General features: G+C 36.8%; 1 protein-coding gene across 1 annotated transcript in view; it reads right to left on the bottom strand.

The window, feature by feature from the left end:
• The window catches only part of NCKAP1 (NCK associated protein 1), a 110,660-nt gene that overhangs the window by 16,407 nt on the left and 68,689 nt on the right, over positions 1-25,564 (bottom strand). Inside the window, exons 17-24 of the mRNA XM_069577044.1 lie at positions 24,557-24,689; positions 18,825-18,944; positions 18,033-18,172; positions 17,388-17,519; positions 14,210-14,428; positions 13,897-14,027; positions 13,565-13,662; positions 430-523 (exon numbers count right to left, since the gene is read on the bottom strand). Coding sequence (XP_069433145.1) covers positions 430-523; positions 13,565-13,662; positions 13,897-14,027; positions 14,210-14,428; positions 17,388-17,519; positions 18,033-18,172; positions 18,825-18,944; positions 24,557-24,689 — 1,067 coding nt within the window. The remainder of the gene's footprint in view (positions 1-429; positions 524-13,564; positions 13,663-13,896; positions 14,028-14,209; positions 14,429-17,387; positions 17,520-18,032; positions 18,173-18,824; positions 18,945-24,556; positions 24,690-25,564) is intronic.

Raw genomic sequence — 25,564 nt, 5'->3', positions numbered from 1 at the left:
GATTCTTTACCAACTGAGTTATGAGGGAAGCCCATGTGGATGTATACATCTGTCAAAAACCATCACACTGTTCACTAAAATGCACATTTTACTTATATAAGCTATACCTCAATAATGCTGATTTTTAGAAAGTTACAGACTCAAAAGTTAAATCTCCTTTGGTCTAAATTAATGTAGATTAACTTATTTAATGGTTTCATGAGTTAACTGATAATGATATTGACTATTTAATGTGTGATGCTAAGAGTATGGTAAGAAAAAAAATTATGGAACAGATAAGCCATTCACTTAAAAGATTCTTTCACTGCTAAAATGTTCTAGTGAAGAATGCTTTTCATAATTTCTACTTATATTTACATTTGAGCAAAAACTAATAAAGACTGAGTTTCAGGGTCTTCTTAATTCTTATAAAAAGCATGAGTTACCCACATGATAATCTTTTAAAGAGGGCAGCCATCTGGTCGGGTTTGTCAAAGCTGGTCCGCATTTGTGTTAGCACATCAACATTCTCCACCACAAGTTTCTAAAAAAAAAAGGAAAGATCCTAGGTCAGGCACAGACTTCCTTATGGTTGATGAGATAAGAACATGCTTGGCAATCACAACTGGCAAGTAGAAAAAATAACACAGAAAATCCAGATGGTCTATGCTATGTTTTTGTTATTTTCATTAAAAGAATCTTAAAATTAAATAAAATTAATGTTTTCCTTCGGCTTACAAATTCAAAAAGGGAGGAGTTCAGGAAAAAGCAATAAAGATAAGGAGTAGGATAAAGGATTATCTCATGCTTAGACACAGTACAGCACCTACAATAAAAAGCAGACACGAAGTGGATATAGAAAGCAATAAATTCCAACCAAAACAAAAAGGAACTTGCTAAAGTTAAAGCTGGCTAAAGATAGCTTAAAGCTCATCACTGGATGATATACATGAAAACAGAGGAGAAAACCAGAGGGGTATGGTACCACTTCATAAAAATTATAAACAGAGTAAAGTTTCCCAGCACTAAACAGAAATGTCAACATCTACCTCCTCTTCCAAGACCACTGAGAAAAGCGAAGAGAGGGAAGGGAGTGAAGGATAGCTAATTAAGAAAAGTACAAATCATTAAAGAATTCTTTTCTTAAAGGCAGTACTGGAAAAAGTAATTTCATTTACAAATTATAACTGAACAAATATAATTAACTTTATTCTGGCAGAGATAATGGATATATTTGGAAAGCCTGGATATCTCAACTCAGCAGGTCTGGGTTTGGAGATGTTGCAAGCATACTGTTAAAATCCCACAGGAATTGTGTTAAAAACCAATGGCTGATGACAAGAGATTTAAGGGAAGCATAAAAAGACTAATGGAAAATTTATAAAAATTTTTCTTATACCAGTATGAATTTTATTTTACACTTTGGATTATTTTTGCTTTTATTCACATTCAGATGATCAGTTCCAGTCACAATTGTTTGCTAAATTCAACCTCTACAGTGTCTAATTAGAGACACTGCCTGCTCTCTCTAAGGCCAATTCAATACTTGTCTCATCAGTCAATACACACTCAAATATATGCCCAACCTAGACAGTGTTCATGCATCTTGAACATAATATCATGTATCAGCGAATCACAGACAGCATTTAAATGTACCATTATTTTATGTGCCATTAAGGAAAAAACTCTAATAATTAAACTGACACAATATTTCCTAATCATGTAAGACACATATAATCTCAGAAATACTAATATAGGGTAATTTTGTTTCAGAGTCAATAAAACAAAATAGTACATATTTAAATAGAAACGGTGATCATTTTTTAAGTTCCTCTACTAGGCAATTTACAAACAATCCCATATACCCTGATCCAAATGAGGGAGGTGACAGTCCACAATTTCACAACTGAGAAAACTAAGGCTCAGAGAGGTTAGGTAACTTGCCCAAAGTTACAGATATTAAACAGTGGAATTTGAATTCAAGTATGTCTGATTTTAAAAGCCATGTTCTTAAACTCCCAAGAAATGACTGTTGATCTTCAGCGTGCATCATAATGATCTGGAGGACTTGCTGGGCTCCAACCCCACAGGTCCTAATTTAGCAGGTCTTAGGAAGAACCAAAAATTGTGCATTTTTAAGTAAGATTCAAAGCAAGGCTGCCTCTGCTGATCTGGATACCATACTTTAAAAACAATCAGCCTAAAGTATTTAGTTGCACATTACTCTTGAAAAGCCAATGATGTCTCTTCTTGAAAGTATAGTTTATATAAATTTCTTTTCTCCCTCAACTGTATCCTGAAACAGAGTTTTCTATATATTTAAAGCCATGATGAATGATTATCTCTGACAAATGACCCCAAAGCTGGAAAACTAGGAATTATAACTAAATAATCTAGAACAACCTGAGATTAATCAAGTGAAACAAATCAAGACTACTAAAAAAAAAAATATATTGGTTTTCTGTTCTAATGTGGTGAATTCTTGGCACAATTCATATTTAAATTTCTTACTTCATTTGAAAAAAACACCTTCTAGGACTCTAAAGAACTACAGAAGAAATGATCTGTAAAATGTCAAAACAATTCTTCTAGCAGGACTGGAAGAAGAAATTGACTTAATGGGCACAACTCCAAACACCCCAAGAATTTTAGTAGGAATGCAGACTGGTTGTTTTCTTCTACAGAAAGTAATAAAAATGTTTTATCATTAGTACACATGCATAGTGTTGACTATGTCTCTGACACGATTTATTCACAACCATTAAATATAAAGAGGCTTCCCTGGTGGCTCAGCTGGTAAAGAATTTGCCTGCAAAGTGGGAGCCTGGGTTGGAAAGATCCCCTGGAGAAGGAAACGGCTACCCACTTTAGTATTTTAGCCTGGAGAATTCCTTGGGGTCACAAAGAGTCAGACATGACTGAGCAACTTCCACATTAAATATAAAGAAACTTTTCCTTATATTTATTTTATTGGCCCACAAACTTATTTTGAAACAAAAAGGTCCTCAGCTAAAACAGAAACTAAAACAGTCAATTAATGTAACCTTTAAGATAAAAAGAAGATGCAGCCACATAATATTTATGTCAGTTTAAATATTAAAAAAAAAACAGAAAATTAAAAGCTAAAAAGTTACAGAACTATCTTAAAAATATTATAATTCCCCCAAACAATGTATTCATTAATTTAAAAAATGATTAAAATGCTATACTGGCACCATTATGCTTTAATGTGCAGAGTGCGAGTTAACAATCTTTTCTGAGGAATATTTGATAGTATCAGAAAGTAATGTAAATATTCATACTCTTTGATTCACTAAACGAAATTTCTCCTATAAAAATGTTCAAACAAGTATGTAAACCTCATGAAATGCTGATTAAATGTAGAAAAATCTCTATATATGTCTAAACTATGCTTCTTCCAAAAATCCACTGAAGTGAGAAAGGCGTAACTCTACAATAACAAAGGAAACAAGACCTAATGAGACAGCCCAACAAATTTTTAGAAGATGAAAACTGGAGCAAAGACTAAGTAGAGGTGAGAAATTTGAGTAGTTAAGTTCTTTTAAGGGAGATACAATACAGAAGGCAAGTTAATGGAAGCCTTGGAACCTAGGCAGGGCTCAGAAATTGTAGGCAGTGGCATAGAAAGGAAGACTTGGATTTGATAACAAGAGGGTAATTATATGCCTGTCTGGGGCATCTTCCACATCCAACTTCTCACGTGATGCTGACAAGAGGATGCTACATTCAGGAACATCAGGTAAAGAAAGTGGAAGGCAAATTAAGCAGGATTGCTTTCCACTCCCACTTTGGGTAGGCTTTGTCTTGGGTTTTGATAATAGAGCTCCTTGCTCCACAAGACCACCAAGACTACAGGATCTTACAAACCTTACTTCTGAATTAGCAAATGTCTTCACATCAAAAGTGGCTTCAAGGGGCACTTCCCTGGTGGTGCAGTGATTAAGGATCCATGCTTCTACTGCAGGGGGCACAAGTTGGATCCCTAGTTGGGGAACTAAGATCTAGAAATAAACACCTCACCGTCTTTTTAGCTCTTCCTCAGAAGATGTCTATCTTCCTTTCTTCCTATCTCTCTATTTAGCTCCATTTTTCAAAAACAGTTGTCCTTAAGGTAAGTTCAGTTCAGTTCAGTTCAGTTCAGTCGCTCAGTTGTGTCCAACTCTTTGCGACCCCATGAATCGCAGCACGCCAGGCCTCCCTGTCCATCACCAACTCCCAGAGTTCACTCAAATTCACATCCATCGAGTCGGTGATGCCATCCAGCCATCTCATCCTCTGTCCTCCCCTTCTCCTCCTGCCCCCAATCCCTCCCAGGATCAGAGTCTTTTCCAATGAGTCAACTCTTCACATGAGGTGGCCAAAGTACTGGAGTTTCAGCTTTAGCATCATTCCTTCCAAAGAAATCCCACGGCTGATCTCCTTCAGGATGGACTGGTTGGATCTCCTTGCAGTCCAAGGGACTCAAGAGTCTTCTCCAACACCATAGTTCAAAAGCATCAATTCTTCAGCACTCAGCTTTCTTCACAGTCCAACTCTCATATCCATACATGACCATTGGAAAAACCACAGCCTTGACTAGACGGACCTTCGTTGGTAAAGTAATGTCTGCTTTTGAATATGCTATCTAGATTGGTCATAACTTTTCTTCCAAGGAGTAAGCATCTTTTAATTTCATGGCTGCAGTCACCATCTGCAGTGATTTTGGAGCCCAAGAAAATAAAGTCTGACACTGTTTCCACTGGAAGTTTCCTTAAGGTAAGAACTGATCTAAATAATCTAGCCTACCCATACTGGAAGCAAAAATCTGTGTTATTTCTATTAATATAAATTTATAAACTAAGTATTCTAAGCAAAGTAATTTTATAGGACACTGAAAATGCAAAACAAAATTAGAATCAGCACTGATAAACAAGTACTAGGAGATTTATCTCAATAAAATACAACAGTGTAAAACAAACTGAACTTGTCTATATGAAATACCATTATATTATGACCATAACATTTCTTATGGAAGAAAATATAAGCATACACACTAAGTAGGCCTCAGTACACCGAGGCTGAGAAAACAAATTTATGAATAATACCTCCAGTTCTTAATAATACACAAGCAGTTAAATTCACAGAAATCTGAATTACAACTTGGGATTGTTAAGAATGATCTCTGAGAAAACCACTGTAAAGCACTGTGCAATTCCAGATAACTAAATCCTGAGGACTAGCTTTGTTTTGCAGAAATCTAAATGATAATGGGCACAATGCTAGACATGTAAAGCTTTCATGTAAAGCTTTCAACCATAAGGTTGACCACAGTAAGAAGCCTTCTGGAAAATGCTTAACTAAATCATGATTTAGTGCTGAGAAGCAAAAAAAAACAAAAATATAAAGCTCCTAAACAGCAAAACATAACCATGCGGTTTTTCTAAAAGTCTTACAACTGATAAAATATGCAAGGTTTTATGAAGGTAAACTGAAAACTCATGTCAAGTAAGGAAAATCACAAAGAAGATTACTAAAATCAAAAGTTTTAAAGAAAAAAAGTTTTAGTATTGTAAACCGTCTTCGTTTTGGGGTATATTACATTTAATGAGAAACCCAAGTTAACTCACACCGATATATCTCTAAAGATAATAAATCTAAACTCTTACCTAAAACGTTTCTTTTGACTAGCTTTTAAACTCAGGTTTAATACTATCAAATATCTGAAAAAGAACCCAGCCAAGAAATAACACTCAAGTCAGAAAACCCATAGTATTAAAAAAGAAGTCAACATTATTTACATTATTATTACATCAACTTTAAATTTTAATACCTAAGAAAATTCAGTCACTCCAAGATATAAAGAGAAATGTTAAAACATCAGCTTTTACCATTTATTTTAAATAATAAGAATATACTTGATAACATTAACAATTAAGGACATAGCTAAGGACAGTTAAGTTTATAAAAGGATTACTGAGACCATGAGAAAAATCTGAACTCAAGAAAGATCCAAAAATAATGAACAATAACATGTAAAATTATGAAAATAATAAAGGTCTAAAAAACAGTATAATACAAAATATAAGATGTGGAAAACCAAATAAACAAATGGGACCTAATTAAACTTATAAGCTTTTGCAGAGCAAAGGAAACTATTAATAAACAAGATTAAAAGACAACCCTCAATGGGACGAAATGGGAGAAAAAACCCTGCAAATGAAACAACTGACAAAAGATTAATCTCCAAAATATATAAGCAGCTCATACAGCTCAATATCAGAAAAACAAACAGTCCAATCAAAAAATGGACAGAAGACCTTAACAGACTTTTCTCTAAGGAAGACATACAGATGGCCAATAAACCATCTATATGTCTTGTATATACTGAGATGAAAAAACACTCAACATTACTCATTATTAGAGAATACAAATCAAAACTACAATGAGGTATCACCTCACACCAGTCAGAATGGCCATCATCAAAAAATCTACAAATAATAAATGCTGGAGAGGATGTGGAGAAAAGGAAACCCTCCTACACTGTTGGTGGGAATGTTAAACTGATACAGCCATTATGTTCTCAAATGGTATGGAGATTCCTCAAAAACAAAAAACAGGAATAAATCTACTATATGACCCAGCAATCCCACCACTGGGCATATACCCTGAGAAAATCAAAATTCTAAAGACACATGTACTCCAATGTTCACTGCAGCACTATTTACACAATAGCCAGGACATGGAAGCAACCTAGATGTCCGTCAACAGATGAATAGATAATGAGGTAGTACATAGCTACAATGGAATATTACTCAGCCATAAAAAAGAATGCAACTGCGTCATATCCAGTGAGGCAGATGAACCTAGCATCTATTATAAAGAGCGAAGTAAGTCATAAAGAGAAAAACAAATATTGTGTATTAATGCACAAATAGGGAGTCTAGAAAAGTGGCTTTGATGAACCTATTTGCAGGTAAGGAATGGAGACTCAGATGTAGAGAAGGGACTTGCAGATACAGTGAAAGAAAGAGAGAGTAGGATGAATGAAGAAAGTAGTGACATACAGACACTATCATGTACTAAACAGATAGTAGGTGAGAAGCTGCTAAGCACACAGGGAGCCCAGCCTGGAGCTTTGTGATGACCAGAAGATGGGATAGTGGGAGGAGAAGAAGGCTTAAAAGACGGGGTGTATGTATAATTAAGGCTGATTGTGTCACTGTTCAGCACAAACCAACACAACATTATAAAGCAATTTTCCTTCACATAAAAAATAAATTAAAAAAAAAAAAGTCAATCTGTAAGGACAACGTACATTTGTTATGGCTTCCCTGGTAGCTCAGCTGGTAAAGAATCTGCCTGGAATGCAGAAGACCCCAGTTTGATTCCTGGGTCAGGAAGATCCCCTGGAGAAGGGATCAGCTACCCACGCCAGTATTCCTGGGCTTTCCTGGTGGCTCAGATGGTCCCCTGCAAAGCAGGAGCCTGGGTTTGATCCTGGGTAGGGAAGATTCCCTGGAGAAGGGAACAGCTACCCACTCCAGTATTCTTGCCTAGAGAATCCCATGGACAGAGGAGCCTGGTGGTTACAGTCCATGGGATCACAAAGAGTCAGACACCAATGAGTGACTCTGACTTCACTTAACTTCATACATCTGTTAAAACCCACAAGATGCACAAACCAAGAAAGAACCCTAATGTAAATTAGGGACTTCAGGTGATAATAGTATGTCAATGTAGGTTCACTGATTATGACAATATGTACCCACTCTGATAGAGGATGTTGATAATGGGGAAGGTTATGCACATGTGAAACAGGGCATATATGGAAAATCTCTGCCCCTTCTGCAGAGATTTTGCTGTGTTCAATTTTGCTGTGAACGTAAAAGTGTTCTAAAAATGTCTATCTTAAAAAAAGGTCCATCTAGTCAAAGCTATGGTTTTTCCAGGAGTCATGTATGGAAGTGAGAGTTGGACCATAAAGAAGGCTGAGCACCAAAGAACTGATACTTTTGAACTATGGTGCTGGAGAAGACTCTTGAGAGTCCCGTGGACTGCAAGGAGATCAAACTAGTCAATCCTAAAGGAAATCGCCCTGAAAATATACACTGGAAGGACTGATGCTGAAGCTGAAACTCCAAACTTTGGCCACCTGATATGAAGAGTCGACTCACTGGAAAAGACCCTGATGCTGGCAAAAACTGAAGACGGGAGAAAGGGACGACAGAGGATGAGATGTTGAGATGGCATCACTGACCCAATGGACATGAGTTTGCATAAACTCTCGGAGATAGTGAAGGACAGCGAAGCCTGGCGTGCTGCAGTTCATGGGGTCGCAAGGAGACAGACACAACTTAGTGACTGAACAACCACCTTGTTAAAAAAAACAGATGTGGAAGCCATGGTTCAAGTTAGTGTAGGAAAACAAATGAGGGGAGTGAAGGGGAGGGGGAAGGAAGGAGGAGGAAGAAGGGTTAAGAGAAAAGAAAAAAAAAGGTATCTGATTCCAAGTTGAAAACAGCATGGTATAGCTACATAAGTGCTGATGCTACCTTAAATTGTATTATATAGTAAGTACAGTGTCCAGGATAAGTAACTGCACTCTCACTAATCAGATCTCTAGTTGAAGTTGAAGTTTATTCTCAGTTCTGGGCACTATTTTCTATAAGCAACACCAACAAGAGAATTTGTGACAGAAGAGAGTGAGACTATGTATGAATACATTTCACCTATGGAAGAGAAAGGCAATATATTAAAAACTGCTTTAAACATGTGAAGGGTCATTTTATTACAGGTAGTCTCTACCTCTTGAGGTAACAGTAAGGGCCAATCAAAAATTACTATTTAGATATGAAAGTGTAAGTGAAGTCGCTCAGTCTTGTCCAACTCTTTGCAACCCCATAGACTGTAGCTTGCCAGGTTCCTCCGTCCATAGGATTTTCCAGGAAAGAGTACTGGAGTGGGTTGACATTTCCTTCTCCAGGGAATCTTCCCGATCCAGGGACTGAATCCAGGTCTCCCTCAATGTAGGCAGACGCTTTACCATCTGAGCCACCAGGGAAGTTTAGATATATACATAAGTAGAAATATACAGTAATTGATGAGATTGCCTCTTTTTCAAGATCAACTCATCCACCTAGGAAAATGTATGTTTCTGCATTAGCTAAGGGTAGGTTCAGTTCAGTTCAGTCACTCAGTTGTGTCCGACTCTTTGCGACTCCATGAATCGCAGCACGCCAGGCCTCCCTGTCCATCACCAACTCCCAGAGTTCACTCAAATTCACGTTCATCGAGTCGGTGATGCCATCCAGCCATCTCATCCTCTGTCGCCCCCTTCTCCTCCTGCTCCCAACCGCCCCCAGCATCAGCGTCTTTCCAGTGAGTCAGCTCTTCGCACGAGGTGGCCAAAGTACTAGTTTCAGCTTTAGCATCTTTCCTTCCAAAGAACACCCAGGACTCATCTCCTTTAGAATGGACTGGTTGGATCTCCCTGCAGCCCAAGGGACTGCAGCCTCAAGAGTCTTCTCCAACACCACAGTTCAAAAGCATCAATTCTTCGGTGCTCAGCTTTCTTCACAGTCCAACTCTCACATCCATACATGACTACTGGAAAAACCATATCCTTCATTGGATGGACCTTTGCTGGCAAAGTAATGTCTCTGCTTTTGAATATGCTATCTAGGTTGGTCATAACTTTTCTTCCAAGGAGTAAGCGTCTTTTAATTTCATGGCTGCAGTCATCATCTGCAGTGATTTTGGAGCCCCAAAAAATAAAGTCTGACACTGTTTCCCCACCTATTTCCCATGAAGTGATGGGACCAGATGCCATGATCTTCGTTTTCTGAATGCTGAGCTTTAAGCCAACTTTTTCTCTCTCCTCTTTCACTTTCATCAAGAGGCTTTTGAGTTCCTCTTCACTTTCTGCCATAAAGGTGGTGTCATCTGCATATCTGAGGTTATTGATATTTCTCCCGGCAGTCTTGATTCCAGCTTGTGCTTCTTCCAGCCCAGCGTTTCTCATGATGTACTCTGCATAGAAGTTAAATAAGCAGGGTGACAATATACAGCCTTGACGTACTCCTTTTCTGATTTGGAACCAGTCTGTTGGTCCATGTCCAGTTCTAACTGTTGCTTCCTGACCTGCATATAGGTTTCTCAAGAGGCAGGTCAGGTGGTCTGGGATTTCCATCTCTTTCAGAATTTTCCACAGTTTATTGTGATCCACACAGTCAAAGCCTTTGGCATAGTCAATAAAGCAGAAATAGATGTTTTTCTGGAACTCTCTTCCTTTTTCGATCCAGCGGATGTTGGCAATTTGATCTCTGGTTCCTCTGCCTTTTCTAAAACCAGCTTGAACACCTGGAAGTTCACGGTTCATGCATTGCTGAAGCCTGGCTTGGAGAATTTTGAGCATTACTTTACCAGCATGTGAGATGAGTGCAATTGTGCGGTAGTTTGAGCATTCTTTGGCACTGCCTTTCTTTGGGATTGGAATGAAAACTGACCTTTTGCAGTCCTGTGGCCACTGCTGAGTTTTCCAAATTTGCTGGCATATTGAGTGCAGCACTTTCACAGCATCATCTTTTAGGATTTGAAACAGCTCAACTGGAATTCCATCACCTCCACTAGCTTTGTTCATAGTGATGTTTTCTAAGGCCCACTTGACTTCACATTCCAGGATGTCCGGCTCTAGATGAGTGATCACACCATTGTGATTATCTGGCTCGTGAAGATCTTTTTTGTACTGTTCTTCTGTGTATTCTTGCCACCTCTTAATATCTTCTGCTTCTGTTAGGTCCATACCATTTCCGTCCTTTATCGAGCCCATCTTTGCATGAAATGTTCCCTTGGTAGCTCTAATTTTCTTGCAGAGATTTCTAGTCTTTCCCATTCTGTTATTTTCCTCTATTTCTTTGCATTGATTGCTGAAGAAGGCTTTCTTATCTCTCCTTGCTATTCTTTGGAACTCTGCATTCAGGTGCTTCTATCTTTCCTTTTCTCCTTTGCTTTTCACAGCTATTTGTAAGGTCTCCTCAGACAGCCATTTTGCTTTTTTGCATTTCTTCTCCATGGGGATGGTCTTGATCCTTGTCTCTTGTATAATGTCACTAACCTATGTCCATAGTTCATCAGGCACTCTATCTATCAGATCTAGTCCCTTAAATTTAGTTTTCACTTCCACTGTATAATCATAAGGGTAGTTCAGGTGACTGCTAACATCTCTTTCATGTTTTGACACAGTACTAGAAAGCTCTGGAGTCAGGGTGACTGTATATATAGATTCAAATTTACTTAGTTATATATTAAGCATGTCAGCCTGGACAATTTACTTAATCTTTCTTGGTTTTACTTTTCTAATGTGTAAAATAGGGACAATACCAGTTCTAAGGATTTAAAGGAGTTAATAAACTACATGTAAAGAGCTTAGAAACGTCCTAGAATAAAGTAAAAAGTCAGGAAAGCTATCTGTTTTAATTTTTGAACCCAACAAATATTTACCAAGCACCTCTATCTGCTGGATATCAATTTAGCACCAAGATTTTAAGAGAGTTTATAATTAAGTTTTTTTTCTAGTGAAAGGGACATAAGATGTGTGACATGAAAGGTCACAAATAACACAAATAAAGCTGGATAAAAAGAATATAAAGTAATGGTTGCTATTTTTAAAAGTGTGGTCAAGAAAGGATATTCTGATAACTGAAAAATATATGAATGTTACAAGAAAACAAGCTAAGACAGTATCTCAGTGAACAGTACTTTGAGACCACACAACAGCAAGTAGGCTAGCTGGGATGGAAGAGTAAAAAATGTGAGAAAAAGTGGAAGGCCAGATCCTCTTGGCACCTTACAATACTGTGAAGGACATCAGATGCCTTAAACTCTCACAGATATGTACAGGCCAATTTCTATTATCACATCATAATGCTTAACCTGCCACATTAAATGGCAGAGAAGCAATAAAAACACTAACAGTTCTAGAAGTGTCTGAAACAAACAACAGTTAGCAAAAGCTAAATAACCGGACCATAATTCTTCAATGATCTCATACTGAGAGGAACACAAGAAAGTACACTGGGATGATAAATTTGCTACCAGAGAACAGAAGGATAGAAAAGAGATCATGAATTTACAGAGGAATTAGTCTAATAAGTCCATACTGTTAGTAAAGCAAGCAAAGCACCAAAACTAGAATTGCAATGTTTGTGTATTTAAAACTATGTAAGGTATAATATCTATGCATTTAAAATCCACATTATAAAGTAACTAAAGGCTGATTTCTAACCAAGAATTGCAGATCTTTCTTTTAAAGAAGAAGTGAGAGGATAATGACATGATGAATACTAAAATATTTACTGAGTTCCTATTGTATGCCAGGGACTATGCTGAGTACCTAAGCAGCTGAAACATATCACCTAAAATGATTCTTAATCCCAAGTCAAAGCTCTTAAGTGACAGGACCAAAATCCATGATAGCCTGACTTGAAAAATTGAGTTCTTAACCACTGGGTAATACTGCCTCTCCTTTTAGTTACACTGAGTCTTGCTCTCTATTCACTCAGCAAAATATTAATCTTGCAGGAATTGACTTCATCTATTTGCTCAATTTTCAGTAAATGAGATTACCACATTTAGACTTCTCAGGTGCTACACCTGAAATGCAAGCTACTTATTAATGCTATATACCATATTCTTAAGTAATTTAAAACAGAAGGCACAAGTAACCACCAAAAAACTTTCACAAAGAAAAAGCCGTATTTTTAAAGGTGGCTTTCCTATTTTGTTTGTAAATTTAAAAATTTTGGTGGCACAAATTTAAATTCTTTCAAAAACTAGATAGCTGTTATATACAGACTCATTCAGTATAAATCACTTTAGCCCGGAGATCTTTTTACAAGGCTTCTGGAGTTACTTAAGACGTTGCTTCAGCTCTTTCACATCTTTATTAACATGATAAGCACTTTTTCAGTTTAAAAGGCACAAGATAATTTAAAAGACTGCCTAATAATAATAATAAAAACAAACAAACAGTGGGATGTGGTAGGGAAGTTCAAGAGGGAGGGGACAAAGGTATACCTATGGATGGTTCCTGTTGATGTGTGGCAGAAACCAACACAATATTATAAAGCAATTATCCTCCAATCAAAAATAAATAAGTTTTTTAAAAGGAGAAAAAAAACAATAAACCTAACAATGTTTATATTGGAATCTGTGGAAGGTAATACATTCAAACTACAAATTTAAACAGATGACTGGCTCGAACTTTGAACACGGTCACTGGAAGAAAGGCATCATGATACAACAGAATGAAGACGACTAAAAGTCAAGAAATCTGAGTTTTAGTCTCCTTTAGCTAGTCAATTCACCTCTCTAGGCTTTCTGCTTTATCATTTGTAAAACAGAAGCAAATGAAGATGCTACTGAAAGAACTTGCTAGCTCTATAATTTTGTATAATTTATAAATTTCATATTCAAATAATTTCATTTCATGACAACTTCATGTCAGATTAAAATAATTAATACTCTAGGCTTGTTTGTTCACATTTTTGAAATATTTTAAAGCTCAAATCAATAAAAACTGTATTACCTTAAGTTCAGCAACTTGTGATGAAATATGCCACATAAGGCTTTCACTTAGGAACTTCATACCATATGGGCCAAGCAGCTCTGATAATGACCTCATTTCTGAAAGGAAATGGAATTAATTTTATACTTTGACAAAAAAAATTTTAAGAAGCAAATTATTAATTGAAAACTCTAAGAAAAGTTTCTAGAATAAGAAAGAACATAAAGGCCTAGGTAAGTCTAAAATTAATGTTTGATTATCCATACAATTGAATGAAAATAGTCATAATGGAATCAAAACCCAAAAGAATCAAGGTTTCTTCATTCTCTAAAATATGCCAGAGTATTATTCACCTGATATGTCAGAATATTCCTCTGCATTAAATGTTAATTCATTTTCCGTAGGTAAGTTCACAAAAGCTTTCATTGCAGGGAAATAAGCTATATGACCATTGCTGACTTGTCTTAACAAAGTTTCCAAATACCTAAGGAGAAGAGTAAATTTGCAACTGGAGAATTTAATTAAAAATTTATTAAGGTATACATTCCTGCATATAATTTTAAAGTTGACCAATAACATAAACAAGCATTAATCCATTTAAAAACTTTAAGTCGTTCATTACAAAGAAACTTTTTATCATTCCAAATTTCTAAATATGTTTCTTACCAATTTGTGTACAGACTCGTAATGGTTGGTTCTCCATGACTATCTAAATGTTGTGTTTGTTGAAGAAGAACATTATTAAATACTCTTGTAATATCAATTTGCACATAGTTTTCTATTGACTGGAGTACAGTCATGTATGCTCTTACACTTGTTAGAAGCTCTGATGGTTTTGCAATTTCCTGTGTGGCTTGATTATACATAGTCATTCCAACAATTGACCTGGAGCGAGGATGGTAGAAAAAATTAAAAAGCTCTGATTTTTGTATTTCGGTAAATAGGCCATTCAATCTACAATTCATGAAATTACTACTACTATCATTATCTTCCAAAGCAACAACTTTAAAAAAGAATATACTTAGTAGATATATAGGAATGAAATGGGGGTGCAAGTGATTAAAAAAATACTAAGGGCATAAGCAATAAAAATGATTTAAGAATAAAGAGGGTTTTAAAAATTCCTTTAACATGATATATTGTCTCCAAGTAAATGGACTATTCAAGTCTACAGCTTGAACTGCTTTAGCACTGTTTTTAGTTTTTAGGCCTTATATATATTACCTACAGTCTTCATATTTAATAACCCTGCTATGCAGTTATCACCATCATTTCATAGAGGAAAGAACAAACCTGAGGTGCAGAACTCAAGTAAACTGATCAAGGTCACTTTGGAAGTGCATGCATGTGTGTGTGCCAAGTCGCTTCAGTTGTGTTTGCCTCTTTGCGACCCTACGGACAGTAGCCTGCCAGGCTCCTCTGTCCATGGGACTCTCCAGGCAAGAATACTGGAGTGGGTAGCCATTCCCTTCTTCAAGGAATCTTCCTGACCCAGGGATCAAACCCACATCTCCTGTGCCTCCTACATTGCAGGCAGATTCTTTACCTGCTAAGCCACCGGGGAAAACCTAAAATTCCCTAATCATTAGATTTATAAAGATCTTAAGACTTGTATCTGTGAGGATAAATTCATAAAGACAACAGACAAATTCCATCACTAGTAATAGTCCCAGAAGAACAACTCAAGATGAAAACTGCTGTCCTTGTACACAGCCAGTAAGTCTTTACGACTGTGTGCAAGTGATCAGCAAAATTCAATCAACTAATATTCACAAGCTATTTGTTCTGGCATAAAAATATTTCCCAGGTAAACAAGTATACAGCCTTGCCTTGAACCTGATCACTAAGTAGATGTTCGATAAAAAGAACATCTGCTTCTCTGTGGATAAATGGACCAGACTGTTTACAGAAAGCTGTAAATAGAGAGCTGTAGAGAGCTGTAAACAGAAAGCTGTTTACAGAGAGCTGTAAACTGAACCCTACCTTCCACACAACACTGTACCAATCCACCGAGCTGACAGTGATAAGTATCAGAAGGTGTCAATGTCCTATAGTCTAAATACTGAAGCAGTTTTGGTTTCACTGTCAGGATACCTTCCTTACTAAAGAAGAGCAACACCTGACTTTGCTCAGTACCAGACTCTTTGCAACTGATGACTTGACACTCAATTTACTGCCTGTTTACCTATTCTATTTTCTTCTATAGTTGTTGTAGCTCTAAATTTTATACAGTTTTATTATTACTCATATTTCTTAACACAATATTACACATAAGGCACAAATATTTGTTAGTGACCATAACCCTTAGCCAAACCTTTTAAAAATCCTTTGGCAAAATTTCTTTCATAAGGCCTTTAAGAAAAATGTATTGAATCAATCAATATTTTCTTTAATAAATAAATGTGTAACTTTAGAAAAAGGCTGAAGAAACATTTACAAAATTTCTGACTTGTTACATAAAATATCAAGAAACATAACTTATAAAACTAATTAGAATTGAGTGCCTCACGGGTCTAGAATTCTATTGGCATAACAGCATATTTTGGAGTTCACGAGACTTTCGTGTTCATCTAACCCTGAGGTTTTCACACATTCGACTGTGACCTGCTATAAGGTATGTATCTAATATCACCAACTCAGTACACACAAACATATACCTAACTAAAAAGCTCCATGAAACAATATTTCTACTTAGTACATGCAATGCACTGAGTTTCCCCCCTATTTCTTCTTCCTTCTTTCCTTTCCTCCCTCTTTTTTCTTTAAATGTTCACTACAACTTTCTAAACTGATTCCATGATCCTACTGGGCTGCCACCTGCCAGCTGAAGTACACCAATTTGCTCCAATCTTCTCCTTTTTCTTAGACAGCATATTAAAAAGCAGAGACATTACTTTGCCAACAAAGGTCCGTATAGTCAAAGATATGGTTTTTCCAGTAGCTGTGTATGGATATGAGCGTTGGACCATAAAGAAGGCTGAAAGTGAAAATTGCTCAGTCATGTCCAACTCTTTACAACCCCATAGACTATACAGTCCATGGAATTCTCCAGGCCAGAATACTGGAGTGAGTAGCAGTTCCCTTCTCCAGGGGATCTTCCCAACCCAGGGATTGAACCCAGGCCTCGTGCACTGCAGGCGGATTCTTTACCAGCTGAGCCACAAGGGAAGCAAAGAAGGCTGAGCGCCAAAGAATTGATGTTTTTGAACTGCAGTGCTGGAGAAGACTCTTGAGAGTCCTTGGACTGCAAGATCAAACCAGTCAATCCTAAAGGAAATCAACCCTGAATATTCACTGGAAGGACTGATGCTAGAACTGAAGCTCAAGAAGCTCTAATACTTTGGCCACCTAATGTGAAGAGCTGACTCATTAGAAAAGACCTTGATGCTGGGAAAGACTGGAGGCAGGAGGAGAAGGGGACGACAGAGGATGAGATGGTTGGATGACATCACTGTCTCGATGGATGGGAATCTGAGCAAGCTCAGATGGACAGGGAAGCCTGGTGTGCTACACTCCATGGAGTTGCAAAGAGTTGTACACGACTGAGCGACTGAACTGAACTTAACTGTCCTTTTTCTTATAAGGAAATTAAGGCTCACCGAGATTAACTAGCCTCTCCAGTGTTACAATGAGTTAAATGTGGGATAAGACTGGGTAATTTAAGTAATTCCCAGTTCACTATTCTTCGTACTTCCCAGTTATTTTTTTATACTACAATTTTACTAATTTATATACCATTTCTACTAATGCTTTCCCTCATAAAAGACTGCACAGATATGAAGAATAAATAAAACAAACTCATTAACTTAATCAACAAACAAAAACAGTTTATATTCTTTCTTACTTAGTAAAGCGGATTTCCAGATGAGAAGTCAAATATTCTCGTGGGGTAAAGGTATGTTCCCAAACCACCATGTTTGGTACATAATTTATAGAGAAACACAACTCGGAAAGTGCAGTGTGCAACTTATCAAGGCTGAAGAATATTAATAAACAGTAAAGAAAAAAATTAACATTTCATAATAGCAATATGAAATTAATTTCATAAGTATATCAGAATAGTAATGGCAAAATTCAACTTTTCTTCTCTCTTAAACTGACATGTTCAATATATAATATATAACAAGATGCCAAAATAGTGTCAGACATCTAATTTCAAATAAACTGAAAATTACAGGTTGCTTATAGTATACCCCTCCAAATTTTTGGACAGATTCTTGGCCTTCAATATTCAACATGTTAAAAAAATGACATCTATTACATGTATTTTCTTCAAAAATCCAAAATAAGTACTTTTGGATTAGATAAGCACTAACTGGCTAATTAAGTTCACAAATGTCAAAAAACATTAACAACAGGGAAATGAAGAATTTACAATTACTAGCATTTCCTCAGTACTAATGCCATACAAAAAAAAGAAACTAACAAAAAAACAAAACAAAACTCCTCTACCTGTAACAAAAAGATACAGTAATATTGGATGGCTTACTTGGTCACGACCAGCCTGTTTTTCCTCATGCTTTCAACTCCTGGTTTTTCCCTTTCAGGTTCCCCTTTCTTACCAGTCTGTTTTTTTGACTTCTTATTCACTGCTTGACTGATGGTTTTGGCACAATGCTTGGGCAACAACTAAATTTAAAAATAAATGAAATCATATACACCAATTACTCTGAAACATTAACTACTGAAAGAAACTGTAGCTAAACCCAGACTATGTGGCAAATACACTAGCACCAAGAACAGACGTATGAAGTGAGACGCAGCATTCATCCAGCCAGCTTGGAGAGCCCACTCAGCTTGGAAAACACAGAAACAGGTGAATCTTGTGTGAAGAGACATTTCACAGAGGTAGTTATATCAAAGCTACACTTCAAGGACAAATTAGAAAATACCAGGCAAGCGAGGAATAAGAACACTTTGCTGAAAGGAAAATGGCCTATGAAGACCAAAACCATGATAGAACACAATGTGCTCTGAACCTAATTAGAATGACTCAGTAGTGGAGCATAAAATGCTGGGAGAGATGTTTGAGCTACCTCGGGAAGGGACTGGAATGCCAAGCTAGAGGCTGGATTTTAAACCATAACCCGAAAGACGGTGGCAATGTCTTAAAAACCTAACAATGGAGCTTCATAATAAGAGGTAATGAGATTCACTGAGAGTTTGAGGATAAGATTAAAAACAGAAAAAAAAAAACAACAAAAAAACAAACCAGCTAAGAGATGATTTTCTTGCCTTCAACACAATTTTCCCATCTGTAAGGAAACATTTAAATTATTACCTGGTCACTAAGAGTACACTGTTCTGTGCAAATATCAGTGATGAGATTTCGAGCTTGTTTGGCCATTTCATCAAGGAACATATTACATAAGGAAAGACTGCGATCTCCAATATGATGTCTCTGTCAAAGAAAAATAGTAACAGAAACAGTAAAAATTATAACAAAGTAATCTGAATTAACAAATCTAGACAAACCTAGAAAGCATATTAAAAAGCAGAGACATTACTTTGCTGACAAAGATCCATCTAGTCAAAGCTATGGTTTTTCCAGCAGTCACATATGGATGTGAGAGCTGGACCATAAAAAAAGCTTGAGTGCCAAAGAACTGATGCTATTGACCTGTGGTGTTGGAGTAGACTCTTGAGAGTCCAATCAATCCTAAAGGAAATCAGTCCTGAACATTCATTGGAAGGACTGATGCTGAAGCTGAAGCTTCAATCCTTTGGCCACCTGATGTGCAGAACTGACTCATTGGAAAAGATCCTGATGCTGGGTAAGACTAAAGGCAGGAGGAGAAGGGGACAACAGGATGAGATGGCTGGATGGCATCATGGACTCAATGGACATGAGTTTGAGCAAGCTCCGGGAGCTGGTGATGAATAGGGAAGCCGGTGATGAATAGGGAAGCCTGGCGTGCTGCAATCCATGGGGTCACAAAGAGTCGGGACACAACTGAGCGACTAAACTAACTAACTTGAATTAAAAGAGTTTTTAAATAAACGTAGAAAATAAGGTTCAAGTGTATCCTACGTAAGGAGTGGAGATGGGAGATGTTATAGTTCTCTTTTGTCTCTTATAAAAACTAACCTACCATATCGTATTTGCACACAATTGACACAAAGTACTTGGTGATTATACAAGTATGACTGGAAGCAATCTGAAAGGACCATTATTTTCCTTACAATGAAAAAATATTCAAATTCCACAATGTCCTATATCCAGTTCTTAAATACTAAAATATCAAACATATGATATGACAGAACATGTTAACTTTTAGGAAATAAATGTTATTTTTAAAACCTTAAAAAAAAGGAAAGAACAGATTTAGAGTAATATTTGCTGATCTCACTTGATTATATACATACGTGTGTGCGTGTATATATATATATTTTAGCAAAGAATTTTGTAGTTTATAAACAGAAAACAAGTGCTCAAATATTTAAATAATATCATTAAAACTCGAGTCAGTAAAACAAATTCACAAATCATTCAATTCTCTAAAATCCAACTTCCCATCCCAGAAGAGAAAAAAAAGCTGACCATGCATGCATTTTCTGAACTCAATAGGGGAAAAAAGAGAACATTATCTCTAACTTTTGGGAGATTATATATGTTCGTGTAGATACATGTGCTGTGTGTGCTTTGTGCTCAGTCGTGTCCGACTCTCTGCAACCCCCCTGGACTGCAGCCCGCCAGGCTCCGCTGTCCATGGGGATTCTCCATGCAAGAAAACTGGAGTGGATTGCCATGCTCTCCTGCAGGGAATCTTCCCAATCCAGGGATCGAACCCAGATCTCCTACACTGCAGGTGGCTTCTTTATCTTCTGAGCCACCAGGGAAGTCCACGTAGACACATACACTCACTCAAATCCATCTATTTCTAGCTACAGATCTGTATCCTTTTAGTTTTGCCGGGTGCTGCAATAGTTTAACAGGTTTTTCTTGTTAACGGTAATTGGAACGTTTAATATATAATACTGTATAATTGTGCCCTATACAATTTGTGCTGCTGCTGCTACTGGTGCTAAGTTGCCTCAGTCGTGTCCGACTCTGTGTGACCCCATAGGTGGCAGCCCACCAGGCTCCCCCGTCCCTGGGATTCTCCAGGAAAGAACATTGGAGTGGGTTGCCATTTCCTTCCCCAATGCATGAAAGTGAAAAGTGAAAGTGAAGTCACTCAGTCGTGTCTGACTCTTAGCGACCCCATGGACTGCAGCCTACCAGGCTCCTCCATCCATGGGATTTTCCAGGCAAGAGTACTGGAGTGGAGTGCCATTGCCTTCTCTGATACAATGTGTAATACTTTACAAAGAGACAGATTTTTACTATTCTATTTTTATTTTAAAATTTTTTATTGAAGTACAGTTGATTTAAAATGTGTGTTAGTTTCTGGAGACAGATTTTTACAAGTTTCCCTTCCCTGACCTTCCATAATTATATAACAAAAACATTTAAACATTACAAACATTATTTCTTCACTGAAATAAATGTTAAGATAATATAAAAGAATATAAAAATGCTTACATATGTAAAACAACTGTTCTTTGATGTACCATATTACCTTACAACGTATTTTATTTAAAATGCCCTTTAAAACTTGAATAGGAAGCAAAACCAAAAGGGATCCACAGACCAGATATAATTAAATAATGGTTCACTTTACTTAAGGTAAAATTTCAAATTATAGACATTTAGATTTTGTTTAACCAAATTCCAACTCCTGAAAGATAATATATCCCTTACCATCCCTTCTTCCTGAAAAAAAGGACTTGAACTAGCATTGCTTTAAACTTACTAAACTAACTTATTTAAAATACAGATCTGACTTCACTACTTCTCTTCAACGGCTAAAAAATGCTGAGACTGGAAAGCAAGACAACTAGAGTGTAACGCTGGCTCTGTGCTGCGAACAGGATAATGGCAGAAGCAGAGACCACGTAGGAGACAGTAACAATCATCCAGGCAAAGGATGATGGGGCTTGTTCAAAGGTGCAAAGAGGCAGGAGCCTGAATACTTATGTAAAAGTACAGCCAAAAACAGAAAAGGTTTCAGGTTGGGGTAGATGTGGAAAAATCAGGGATTCTATTCTGGACATGTTACACTTCAGATGGCTAAAAATACCTAGGTTGCAGTATAGAGAAAATCTAACTTGAAGTACTGGGCTGCAGATATAGATTTAGGAGCCACTACCATAAACACGACTGAGCAACTTAACTTTCACTTTTCACTTTCATGCATTGGAGAAGGAAATGGCAACCCACTCCAGTATTCTTGCCTGGAGAACCCCAGGGACAGAGGAGCCTGGTGGGCTGCCGTCTATGGGGTCGCACAGAGTCGGACACGACTGAAGTGACGCAGCAGCAGCAGCAGCAGCAGCAGCAGCAGCAGAAACAAGATTTTTAAACAATGAGACTGAAAAAGATAAATGGCCTACTATACCAGATGGTACAGTTATGGCAACTCATTACTTAGGTTTCCATTAGTACTGGCTACCATTATCTAGGAATCCTGCTGACCCAGGATTTTGTGGGAATTTCAAATCTAATTCATACTATCTTTCTGCAAATTCACTCTAAGTACTCCAGCTTAAAATAAGGGCTCAGCATTAAAAAGTTATTTTACAGGTCTTTTCTATAATCTTTCTGATCTAAATGAGATGAAAGGCTAAAACTAAAACTATAAATTAAGACTGCACTGAGAACTATTAACTCTGCACACCAACTTAGTGTATCCTCACCCAAAGGTGAATTCCCTCAGTGTTCCAAGAGTGCCCCATGTATATTTTTACCACAATACAGATCATCAAATCATGGATTTGTCTAGGGTAAGGACTATGTCTTTGCATCCTTGCAAATACAAGTTTAAGAAAGCTGGCTGGAATGTAACAGGCTTTAACAAATTAGCTAAATTAAAAACAGAATAGTACCAGTCATGTCCAACTCGGTGAATTCAAGGACTGTAGCCTGCCAGGCTCCTCTGTCCACGGGATTCTCTAGGAAAGAACACTGGAGTAGGTTGCCATTCCCTCCTCCAGGGGATCTTCCCAACCCAGGGATGAAACTCATGTCTCCTGCTCGGCAGTTGAATTCTTTACCACTAAGTCACCTGAGAAGTCTATATTTATATGTGTGTGCATGCACACAAAATTGCCCAGTTTTGTCCAACTCTTTGCGACCCTATGGACTGTAACCCACCAGGCTCCTCTGTCCATGGGATTCTCCAGGCAAGAACACTGGAGTGGGTTGTCATGCCCTTCTCCAGAGGGTCTTCCCAATCCAGGGATCAAACGCTCATCTTTTACATCTCCTACACCGGCAGGTGGGTTCTTTACCACTAGCACCACATTGGAAGCCTCTGTGTGTGTGTTTGTGTGTGTGCATATACATGCGGGGCTTCCCTCATAGCACAATGGGTAAAGAATCTGCCTGCAATACAGGAGACCTGGGTCAGGAAGATCCCCTGGAGAAGGAAATGGTAACCCACTCCAGTATTCTTACCTGGAGAATCCCATGGACAGAGGAGCCTGGTAGGCTACAGTCCACGGGGCTTTAAGAGTTGGCCATGACTTAGAAAATAAACCACCACCATATATATATACATACATATACATACTTTTTTTCTCTCCCCCTTAAAGGCAAAGGACAAAAGGAAAGGAAAAAAAACACAAACAATGAGGATGGAGATTTGTTGAGGATTTTCAATGCCTGAGATGTTTCCACCTTCTCCATATGCAATGGAGAACTCTAATGCTACTTGAAGAAGGAAAGAGGCACTCTAGTGGCACTGCGGTTGTCTTTAAGGCTAAAATATTGAAGGAAGAAAAATTATTTAGGAGTAGATATGAAAACCTTTGAAAAGCTGAACTACAATAGTGCCAACAGCAATGGAAAGTAAAGGATGGGGTCAAGAAATTATATTACACAAATAAAATTAAGAGGACATGATGAGTAATTAATGTGAAGAAATGACAGTGAGGAAGAAACTGACATCTTACATCACACATTACATTACAGTACATCTTAGGTATCATGATTAGGAGGGAAAATTTTTCATTCTAAAAAATCTATAGATCTATTAAAATTGGTGGTGTCATATCCTCTCACAGGTATTAATTAATCTTAAAAGCACTCCCTAATAAATTTCCTGTAGGATTATTGAAAAACAACTTGTAGTAGAGAGTACCTAATACTTAAAGATAATGCTACTGCTCTTTGTAAGTTTCTTTTCTATAAGTTCTGTAGTTCTAAGTAAAAAGATTCAACACTAAGCTATTTTTTAAAATACTATTTAATTTTAATATATACTTACCATACTCACTAAGTGTTATTTTTCTTTTTGGATGATTATGAGAAATACTGATACTGCATATTTGATAGATACTTGGTATGTGTAAACTACAGAGTACTTTAATTACTCAGTAACTGTGTATGCCAGTATGTGAATTCTTACAAACACTGGCAAATCTCAGTTTTGCTTACGGTATCTATTATATTAACAAGTCAGTGAAATCCTTCTTTGAAATGCTTATATTTAGTCAGTAATGTTTCCATTCAATTTGCAAGTATTTTCAATGAGCATTTCAGATGAAAACTAAACATATAAAAATCACTCATTATACATAACTTTACCATAAACATTAATGCCTGACTATTTATTTTAATAAAGGTTAATTCCAAGTGGCTTTATGCCTGGGAAATCCCATGGACAGAGAAGCCTGATGGGCCAGAGTCAATGGGGTATCAAAAGAATCAGACACGACTGAGTGACTGAACAAGTGATTTTATGATGTGTCCTTAGAAACATGTACCTGTATTTATCCAATCATTTAAATAAATATTACATCATATGCCTAATCAAGCACTCTGACTCTGCACAGAAATATATTAGGTGGGCAAGCAGGTTAGGTAATTATGACTTTGTGAGTCTTTATCTTTGTGAACATTCGGTCAGCTGTATGTCTGGAGTAGCTTATTCTGCATACTATTTTAATCACAATAATACTTGAAATTACCTCTTCTGGACACAGTTCATGTGTGCAACTCATAAAATGAGTGCAAAGTAGTGGAAATGCGATTGAGTATCTTGATTGAGAGGGTAACTCCAAACACTGTTGAAACATCTTCTCAAAAGCACGACTATAAAAACTGTAAGGAAACAAATTAAAAATCAGAATCACAATTTTTATAGTTAAAATTAAGTTAGTTTAATTTGATTCAAGTAAATGAAAATTACCAACTGTAGCATTCTCACAGGAAAAGTTATTTTTCCAAAGAGTTCTCTTACATACCAATAACCATTTCAGAGTTATAAAATATTATTTATAAAACATTAACACATTTAAAAATAAAAGTTAAAGAGAAAATAAACCATATCTATGGCATTTGAATATATACCACTCAACCCTTACAGCATCAAAAGTCATCAAAGCTAAGTCACTATCAATTGTAAGAAACACCATTATTTTATGTACCACTAAGAAAGAAAAATACTGTTAATTAAACAATACACCATCAACTTTAAATTACTTCCAGATTGAAGAGATGTTAAATCTAAAAGAATATGAGGTGATAAAATATAGATTTAATACATCTTGCAATAATAAAACAGAAGTAGTAAATGTCTTTATTTTGGATGTGACAAAGTAAGAATGTGGTTAAGAGCAACTATGATATAATTAATTAAATGACTGAAAATTTCCAAATTTTAAATATTATTCAAAGTGCCTTATTTCCAGGAAACAGAAAAGGAATTTATTTTTTTCTTTTTGAAATTAATTTATTTGGCTGTACTGGTTCTTAGCTACAGCACGCAGGATCTCTGGTCTTCACTGCAATATGTGGGACCTAGTTCCCTGGCCAGGGATAGAACCCGGGTCCCCTGCATTGGGAGTATGCAGTCCTAGCCAATTGACCACCAAAGAAGTCCCCAGAAGGGGAATTTCTAATTGCTGTATCCCTCTTTTACAATATATAGCTCAAAAATACCTAAACATTAAATGTTACATTTTCTTTTCAAGGTA

Source organism: Ovis canadensis, chromosome 2, assembly GCF_042477335.2.
Source record: "Ovis canadensis isolate MfBH-ARS-UI-01 breed Bighorn chromosome 2, ARS-UI_OviCan_v2, whole genome shotgun sequence".
NCBI lineage: Eukaryota > Metazoa > Chordata > Mammalia > Artiodactyla > Bovidae > Ovis > Ovis canadensis.
Note: the sequence above shows the minus strand (reverse complement) of the source record. Positions and strands in the feature narration are given on the sequence as shown.